General features: G+C 42.3%; 1 protein-coding gene across 2 annotated transcripts; it reads right to left on the reverse strand.

Annotated features, from left to right (window-relative positions):
• Window positions 1-170: 170 nt before the first annotated feature.
• SPATA4 (spermatogenesis associated 4) lies at window positions 171-7090 on the reverse strand. Of its 2 annotated transcripts, XM_057697494.1 has the most exons (7): window positions 6873-7090; window positions 5930-6059; window positions 5420-5538; window positions 5091-5311; window positions 3281-3397; window positions 1199-1349; window positions 191-349 (listed from the first exon to the last, which is right to left on the reverse strand). In XM_057697494.1, the coding sequence occupies exons 1-7, from the start codon at window positions 7088-7090 to the stop codon at window positions 328-330; spliced, it is 978 nt and encodes a 325-aa protein (XP_057553477.1). In that variant the 3' UTR covers window positions 191-327. The 2 variants fall into 2 exon arrangements, with proteins under 2 accessions (XP_057553478.1, XP_057553477.1); XM_057697495.1 differs by lacking the exon at window positions 1199-1349 and having other exon boundaries at window positions 171-349.
• Window positions 7091-9457: the final 2367 nt, after the last annotated feature.

Raw genomic sequence — 9457 nt, forward strand, 5'->3', positions numbered from 1 at the left:
TGTACCTTTAAAAGTGTTTTTGCTCATTCCACACTGATTAAAATGAGTTTGTATTTTCAACAGTACCAGCCGCAGGTGTTGCATAAATGGTTGTTGAATTGAAAAGTACGTTCTTCAGCCCAACTGTGGAAAAGACACCACTTTAATTTACTTATTATTGAAATACATGCAAGACTAGGTGATTGTATCCCGTTAGAGTGACGAGAGGTGGTGGCATCACTTCTTCAAAGCCATCAGACAGGCACTGTTCCGGGTTCCTCTTCCACGTTTCTGACAGGTTTCGTACAGTCAGAAGAATGTTTTCCAGCTTGCTTCACGTGAATTTCTTTAAGTGGACTGCCACCATTGCCTGTATTTGGTAGAATATGTAAATAAGCAAAATTAAAGTCCATTTGTGATTATTAAATATGTACACAACCATCTGTGTTTCTAACATGCCGACACACACAGAACGGTTGGCAACAGGCTAAGCGCAGGTTACTCTAAACGCCTGGTAAACAGAGCATTGAAAGCACGCGCCGCGGTAGTAGGAAATACAAAACCTCAAGGCCACTGGCTCCAAAAGTCATCCACAGAGCCTAAAAATACCCAGGGCTTATTTTGGTGCATCTGATACTGAATATGACTCAACTATTTTTAGATGTTGCGTCAGAAAGCAGGTGAGGCAACAGAGCTGTGATTTTAATAGTGCTTAGATTTGGCAAATATACAGAATTCATAATTCGGTTTCTAGAATTCTGCACTGAGGTGGCCACTCAGACTCTTTAGGTGACTTAGTGCTACTATGAGGGGCCAGTGACAACTAAGAAACCGACATTCCCTTGGCCCATTGTTTTGCTAGAGGCTAGATTTAGGTAAACAAAGAGAGGAACTTAAGTGTTGAAAAAAAAAGGTAACAACCTTTCTTACAATTACTTTTCACCACCCAATTTGACAATTAGAAGCTTTTCAGATGAACAGCCTATGATTTCAGTACCATTATGTGCAATCTTAGCTGGTAAAATAAGGTTAAATTCCTACAGTCTAGTGTCTCTCCTCTTTCTCTTAACTTTCAAGTTATGTTAGCTGACCGCAACAAACCCATCTGCTCTTATCAGGAACAACTGAAATGGAATCCATCTAACACATCTGGGGGAAAGTGATTTAAAGCTTAGCACAGCAGCTCTCATCCATATCATCACCAAAGTCCGATCCACACCATTTGTTAATTCCCGTTGTGCCTGAGGTTGAGAGATTCCAAGAATCTAGAACAGGCTTGAGAGGCGTAAAAAGATAAAATCGTGTTCCTTCCCATCCTGCTCTGCCCTGTCCCGTGAAGACTCCCATCAGCCCATCAGCCAAGGAAAAATCTGCGGGAGTGAAAGGGAACGGGGAATCGTCAAAGAGAGCATGGAGAGAAGAAAACGAGGACGAGTTATTTACAGCAGTTCATACATAGAGTGTTAAAAATGTAGAGGCAAGACTCCATTCTACTAGGACTCCTGACCTGAAATAATGATACCATACAGTTTTTCTAAAAACTCATGTGTGAGCCTTGAATATGCTTCCGAAAAGATAACGGAAATGCGGAATATCTTAAGCAACTCGTAGGCACCTGGCATCTTTTTAGTTTTGTTTGTGTTCTTACCATGGTGCCTGTTTATTACACAGGCAGGAAACCTCACTGTGACTCATCACAGTGCCTTTTCCTCGCAGGTCCCAAAGCAAGTGGTCCTGCCCTTCCCATCCCCAGGCAGGTCCTATTCACCCTACGGGGGAAGAGGCAGGCAGGTGAACCAGGAGAGTCCACTGCAGCCTCCTCAGGGTGCCTCCCCACCCATCACAGGGTGCCCGCCCCAGCCCACCAGGTCCCAGCTCCCACCCTGCTGGAACTTTTACTGCAAACTTCCCTGATGGAAGGACACTGAGGCAGACTGAAGGAGAGGATGGGTTCCCAGAATCTAAAAGTGAAAGCATGGACACTTTTTTTCATAGAAATATTGTCATTCCCTTCTGTTAGATTCTGCCGTGCTGAGGGCCACGCTTCAGGTGTGTGGTGAGTTAGAGGGGTGTTTTGATGCTCTGGCCTCGTGTCTCAATGTTGAAAAGTGTGCTGAGGGACAGTTGTTCTAGCAAGCCATTAGCACGACAAAACTAAATAACAGTGATGTGTGATCAAATAGAGTTTGGAAAACACTTCATTCTGTACCTCTCCTCTTTAATATTTACAATACATATTAGCATATTCAAGGTTCTGAGAAGTCATATATATTTTTTAAAAAAGGAATCTGTTGACATTGCTTTCCCAGACCTGATGTAAACAAAGACCTTCCCCTGCCCCCAAGAAAATCCCTCTTTACACTTTAGGAAACATGCTCTGTAGGACCACAGATAGTTTCCATCAAAGGCCTGACAGTAAATATTTTAGGCTTCGGGTAGGGTTCTCAGATAAAAAGACACTCAGGTAAATTTGAATTTCAGATAAACAAGGAATAATTTTTAGTAATAGTATGTCCTCGACGTGTCTTAAAAATGATTGGTTGTATTACCCTGTATTTTGATTTGCTGAATCTGGCACCCTGCATCGTAGGCCAGTCTCTGCGGCAAGTACCAGGCCTGCTCTTGTAGCTCAGAAGCAGCCACAGACGAGGCACAGAAGGAACAAGCACGGTGTGTCCCAATATAACTTTGTTCATCAACATGGAAATCTGAATTTCATTTAATTCCCATGTGTCAGGAAATATTTTTCTTTTCGTATACATTGTCAACCATTTAAAAATGTAAAAACCATTCTTAGCTTGCAGGCTATACCAAAAAATCAAGCAGAGACTAACGTTGGCCCATGTTCGCTACAGGTTGCTATGGTATAAGTGCTCTCTGAATTAACAGGATTTAAACTTGTGGCTTCTTGTGAAACAGGTGATGTGGAAGTCTAGGTGGGCAGGTTGTCTCTATCTGCCTTAGGACTCATTCATCATCCAGCTGCTAGAGAAGTGAGTTTTGAGCTTTGCCAACAAGCTTCCCCTGTTTCAGACTCTCTTTTTTAAGCCGAAATTGGCATTGAAACGGCTCCTGTAGTAGCAGATGGGGAAACCTGGGCCTGGGACTTCCCGCTGTTGTGACTGACTCTTAGCTGACAACGTGGTCCTGACACCGTTCAAAAAGCACCACACGTCACCCTCCAGCAGTGCTCTAGACGGGATGCCTAGACCAACAGTTTAACATTCTTGAAAAATTTAAATGAACAAACTAAAACAAAGACATCCATTTTAACAAGTGGAAAAACTTTAAAAAAACTTACTACACACAGGAGTGACTCTTTCCTTGGAAATGACTGAATGGCATTTGCGCCCAGAGGCTTGGGCAGCGCAACGATCGAGAGTAGATTCTCCCACTGTTGGTTTGACCTCAAACCATTCTACGGAATATAAACACAAAAATGCTTTCTTAAAAACTCACTATGGCCATGGTCAACATACGACACCACAATTTTAAATTGAGCAAGTCATTTAGACATCTGTTGTATCCTATTCCTGAGAGTAGTGTGACTCCGTAGGTTAATAACCTCTCCACCGTGGTTCACACCTCTGATGCACAAAGTAGTTGCTTTAAAAAAGTTACTTTAAAGACAGCATCCCTATGTTCCTATCAGTCTTTTGATATGCTTTTTTTTTTTTAATTCAGACAATTTATTTTTTATTTTCTAAAAAACCTTTTTGGCCATGCGGCATGTGGGATCTTAGTTCCACAACCAGGGATCAAACCCATGCCCCCTGCATTGGAAGCACGGAGTCTTAAACACTGAAAGTCCTGATAAGCTTTTATTCAATATAATATATGTACAGAAAAATGAACAAATCATATGTTTGCAGTTTGATGAATTTTTGGAGTAAATACATACCTGGGATGCCACTGCCCAGAGTCAGAAATACTATAGTGCTAGCACCCCAAATCCCCTCCTGTCTCTCCCACACAGCACCCTAAAACGAAAACTGGCTGGACTTCTATCATCACAGGTTAGCTTTACAGGTTTTTATATTTCATACGAATAAAACCATACAGTATCTGCTTCATTTTGCAAACATTTTTATACTATAAAAATGTGACAACATTATTTTCCATGTTTCCCGTATTTCTTATTAACGAATTCTATCTACTGCAGCACTTGGGCATCAGTTTCACTGTGCTTCTAAAGATCACTTGCTCCCCTGCAGCTCACCCTCACTGAGGCCCGAGGACGTGTCTAAGGTCATTTCTGCTCATCAGCCGTGCCCTGTTTATGCTAAATAGCACCCTGGTCAGTAACATCCCCAGAACTGTAATTATCACAATTAATTACTTTGGCTGCTTAAAATCAGCAGTCTCAAAAATCAATGCTGGTAATAACAGAATTCTATTCAAGAACCTGAAGGGTTGAGGTATCCATGGCTAAAGAGAAAATGTGTTCCAGAGAAGACAGCAGAGATACAGGTTAGCTTTGGACTAAGATGGACTTTTAAACTGAAGAGTAAATGGAATGGTTGTTTCGTTCCAGAAATTCTAACAAGAACCAATGAGTAGAAGTAAGAGTGAGATAGAATAAATGTAAGCAAATATTAGGTATAAAAAATAATGATGCCTGATTTTGTGGTGTTAAAAAAAAAATAACTTGACAAAATGAAAATGCTGAACAACCAAAGAACTTAAGTGGGGCAGCGGGCTGGCAGGGAGTGTTCTAAGGTCCTTACAGCTTGAAGAGGAGAATAAAGATATTACTTTTAGACTAAGATGAATATGCATGTTAAAATTTCTAGGGTAGCACTAAAGAGAGTAGAAATTTATAATTTTCCAAATTAGTGGGGCGAAAAGTCCAGTCCAAAAGAAGATAAAAAAAATAGGTAAAACAAAAACAAGAAACAGAGAACAAATTAAAAACATAAAATAATATGATAGATATGAATGTATGTATGATAATAAGTATGGCTGAATTAATGACAGTAAAAGTCCCAGTAGATGAAATTACACCAGTCTGTGAATCAGGGCACAGTGTCAGGCTTTTCTTTCATCTGTGCTCAAGAAGAGCCTCGTTAAGCTTGGAAGGATCCAGTTGACTATTTCCAAGGAAAACTTACTTGGATTCAGTTTTCTGCCCAATTTTCTTTGCAACATTTGTAAAAGGAAGAGGAACTCTACTTTAAGTTCATTGCTGAGCTTGTTGGGATTGCCTATTAATTCTGATAACCTAATGTTATCTTTAATAGACTTTGAAGCTGTTGACCTAGAGACCAGGGGCAGTTTCATCTGGTAACTGTAGTCTGTGAAATTCACAAGGTCATCCTGGATACTTTTAATTCTGAAAGTAAAAAAAAATAACATGTAGTTGACAAGCCCCATTTTAGTAATAAGATTTATATTATCAAAATTTTCATAGTAAATTACTAGAAAATTCCAAATAACTTACTCTCGATGTGTTAACAAGGTGTACACTTCCTGTATCAGGATTTCAGGTACTCCGGGTTTACAATGAATTGTTCCATGGATTAGTTCTTGAGGTAATTTAAGTTTCTTTCTTGCCAGGAACTTTAATAGTAGAAAGAGAATACTTTCACCATAAGAAGTTCTATAAAAATCTGCAATTACTATCAATTCACTTTAATCCCCCTTTAATTCGCAACTAATATTTTGAGGTTTAACGTGTGTTAATTATTAAAAGCTATTATTACTCAGCAAGAAAATCAACCATTATATCCCACTCCAATTTGAAATAAGTGTGCTCAGTGTCATAGGTAACTGGTGACATAAACTTTAATAACCTTCGTTTCAATACAAGGAAACAAGCTGCCTATCCAGCTGCACTGTGTCCTAGCACACAGCCACACAGGCGTTTACACAGAAATCCAAGACCTCAGGAATATACCTCTTCAAACATAAACTTTTCAACAATTCAAAGTGTCAGTGATTGCTAATTTACCTGTTCCAACTGTGCCCAGTTATCCAACTTGACTTTTAAAGAAGTTCCATTTTTAAAGGATGACAAATTAAGGTTCCAGGGGTAATGTATAGTGAATATTTCTGCTATCAGGAAGCCATTTGAAAAATCCCTGATCCACAGCAATAAGGAAATGAAATAAAATGCAGTTACTCATACAGTTTGTGTTTATGGTTAATTAACACCAGTTTAATATTCTATACTGACAGCAACTAACTTATAAAAGAGAGTTTTGTTGGACCATCACTCCAAGGAGGAGCCGGTATGAGACAGCGTTTGGTTACGTAAGGCTAGACACACGCCAAAGGCCATGGTGTTCTTTTTATGAACTTCAAACTATTAATTTGTGTGGAATCTGCATTTTAACAAGATCCCCATGTGGTACCCGTAAATACTGAAAATTTCAGGCGTGTCTTTCTTAGTAAACCAGAGTCCTTGCCTGCAAAGTCATTCTCTGTGTTTTTATGGAATTCAGTTTGCATTCCCAGAACCAATATTAACTGCCAGTTAGGGTCAGCCAGGCTGCAGTTAAACAGCAACTTTTTCCCCATCCTTGATAACCCTCAAACTAGATGCCATCTTTAACAGAAGGTAAACTGATCCTCGCTAGTAGTTATGTCCAATGTCCCTGAAGAAAGAGCCTGGACTATTTTATTTTTTTGTAGTCACCGAAGCATTCTGTATTCGCTTAAGTCTATGTAATGACTGATTGATCATTGAATGAAATGCTCCATCCTGTTGTTTTAGGTCAGCTCCCTAACAGGGGGGGGAGGGAGAGAGAGAGAGAGAGTGAGTGTGTGTGGGGGGGGGGGGGTTAGTGGGCGGGGGCTGTCCCAGCAGGGGACCGCCCCTGCGCGGACCCCGGGGCAGCTCTGCTGGGGCCCAGGCCCCCGCCAGGCGCCCGGGGCCGGACCTGCTCCAGCACCTGCTGATGTTCCTGGGGAAGAAGCTGAGATCCAGGCCCTGGAGCCAGCGCAGAACCGACGGAGACACGCGGGAGCTCTTTGGGGGATGCGGATAGACCAGACACTTCTTAGGCTTCCCTCGGATGGGAGCTGCTGGACGTGGCGCAACGGACGGTGACCTGGGTACGGCTGCCGCCGGCAGTGTCAAAAGCCTTCCTCCCCTGTCGGCGGCAGCCATGTCGCTGTGTGGGTTTCTATGGCAGCACCGGGGGCGGGGCGGGAGCGGGCCCGTCGGGCGCTGGCCCTCGCGTGGGCGGGGCCCGTCGGGGGCGGGGCCTCGGCGCGGGCGCCCTGGGCCTGGCGGGTCCTCCAGCTTGCGGTCCTGCTGCTCAGGGTTGGCGGACGAGCATCCCTGGCGGCGCTGCGCGAGGACTCGGTTCCGGGAGCTTACACCTTGGGCGGAGCTTCCAGTCTCCGTTCTAATTGGCTTGAAGGGTAACCAATTTAGGGCCGCCCCACCCCACCCTCCCTTAGAAACTGACATTTTGAATATTGTTTCTGCCCAGCCGAAGGCGTGTTTTCAGTCAAGCATTTGGAGGAGGTTGTGAGGACGTTTCAGAGGATAAAGACAGTTTTTGTTTGGAAATTGGAAGCGATAGGGTTTCTGTTCCAGCACGCCAATGAAAAACATCTTCCAAAACTAAAATGAATAAATGCTTGACGCTACGAAATGTAACATGCTATTTCCTTAATTATTACATCATGTTCATAAAAATTACCGAACATTTGAAAGCACTTTGTAAATTAGATTTTCACACTTCACAAAGATGCCCCAGTAGGCCCGATTCATTCATTCATGCGACAAATATTTATTGAGTCCCTACTAGGCCCTGAGCTAGTCACTTGGGATTTATCAGTGAACAATACAGAGGAAAAACAGGACTGCAGAGCAGGCACAGACAATTATGAATTAAATATTTACACAACAGAGTTGTTAACATCCTTTAAAAATTTTACACCAAAAAAAAAAAAAAATTCAGTGTGGGTTGGGATAGATCTTGAGAGTGGAGCTATAAAATATTTTGCTGAATGTTTATCCATAGACATGTTTATTAAAGTAAACCAATGTGAATCTGTATATGGTGAAAAAGAAACAAAAATGGAGCTATACAAGTGTTTTTTCCTCGCCCAATGTGTTTATCACGGATGATTCATTTCATTCAGTGAACTTTTTTTGAGGAATTATTATTCTGTGCTTTGCTGAGCACTCGATCTTCACTATTCAGTAGCGTAGCCACTAGCCCCACGTGGCTATTCAAATTTACATTTTTTTAAATTTATATAAAATGAAGTGAGTAACACTGGCTACATTCCAGCGGCTCAGTAGCCATGTGGGGCTAAGTGGCCACAGCCCTGTACCTGCACGGATACCGCACTATTATTGCAGGAAGTTCTATCCGGCAGCTGTGCACTAGATTCTTTATAGAAGGTACAGAGATATAAATATCTGAAAAAAGATCATGTACCCTGAAAAGCTCTGCCTTGGTAAAAATATATTAGTATCAGGGAGGAAGCAGGTAATCTGGCCTGAGGGAGTGTAGGAGTCCTCTGAGAAGAGGTCACCTTTGATGCAAATCTTATAAGGCGGTATTTTGAATTGGTTAAGACACAGGCTTTATTTTTTATTAGTTATGGGACCAGCTCTATTTTTTATTACTTATGTGACTTTGGGCAAGTGATTTAACAATTTTTATTTGTAAAAGATGGTAATAAATAGGATATACCTTGCACGGTTGTGTTGAAGGAGTAAGTTAACAAGTTAAATGCATGAAGAGCCTGGAAGAGTGTGCCCACGTACTAAGGGCTCAGCAAGATGAAACATATTTCTGAGAGGATCTGGAAATCTGTGGACTGAAGAGGCGAGGGGACAGTTCCACACAGAGTGAGAAGTGTGAGCAGAAGCAGATGTGACCTATGATATGAGAGGGTTGGTTTTGTTCATTTGTTTTTATGAGTTTTAGGAAATAACACCCCACTAGGGGTAGAGAAAGTGTTTAGGCTTTGGCATGTGGGCTAGCTCAAGATTTCAGTGGTGATGGCTAGAGAGGTCGGTTAGGGCTATAGGTTGGGACTTGACTGAGAACAGTCTTGCTAAGGAGTTAGAATTTTTCCTGTGACAATTGTGCCAATTGTTAAGCAACTAGGTCTCTGTTTCACACAGGCCCTTCAGGTTCTGGCCCCTGGAGTTGGGACTGGGCAAGGTGGTTTCTTCTTTGCTGAGTTGTATTACATTCTGCCACTAGGGGGAACTAGAGAGCGGCCAGGAGGCCAGAGGAAGGGAGAAGGGCCGCCTGGAAGGTCGCCATGGCAACAAAGCTCCACCGGGCAGCGGCAGTTGGTGCCAGCGTCCAGGTAGTTTTCTTTTATTTTATTTTTATTATTTTATTTATTTTATTTTATTTTTTGCGTTCCTGGAGCAGGTTTCATCGTACTCCCTCAGAAGTTTCAGCAACCCCTGAGAAGGGGCGGCGCTCAGAACTCCAAGCCCCAGATTTCACTCTAGACCCCTCCTCTGAGCTGCTCAAGCATCAGCACCTGCTGTGGA

The sequence above is a fragment of the Hippopotamus amphibius genome, chromosome 10 (assembly GCF_030028045.1).
Source record: "Hippopotamus amphibius kiboko isolate mHipAmp2 chromosome 10, mHipAmp2.hap2, whole genome shotgun sequence".
NCBI lineage: Eukaryota > Metazoa > Chordata > Mammalia > Artiodactyla > Hippopotamidae > Hippopotamus > Hippopotamus amphibius.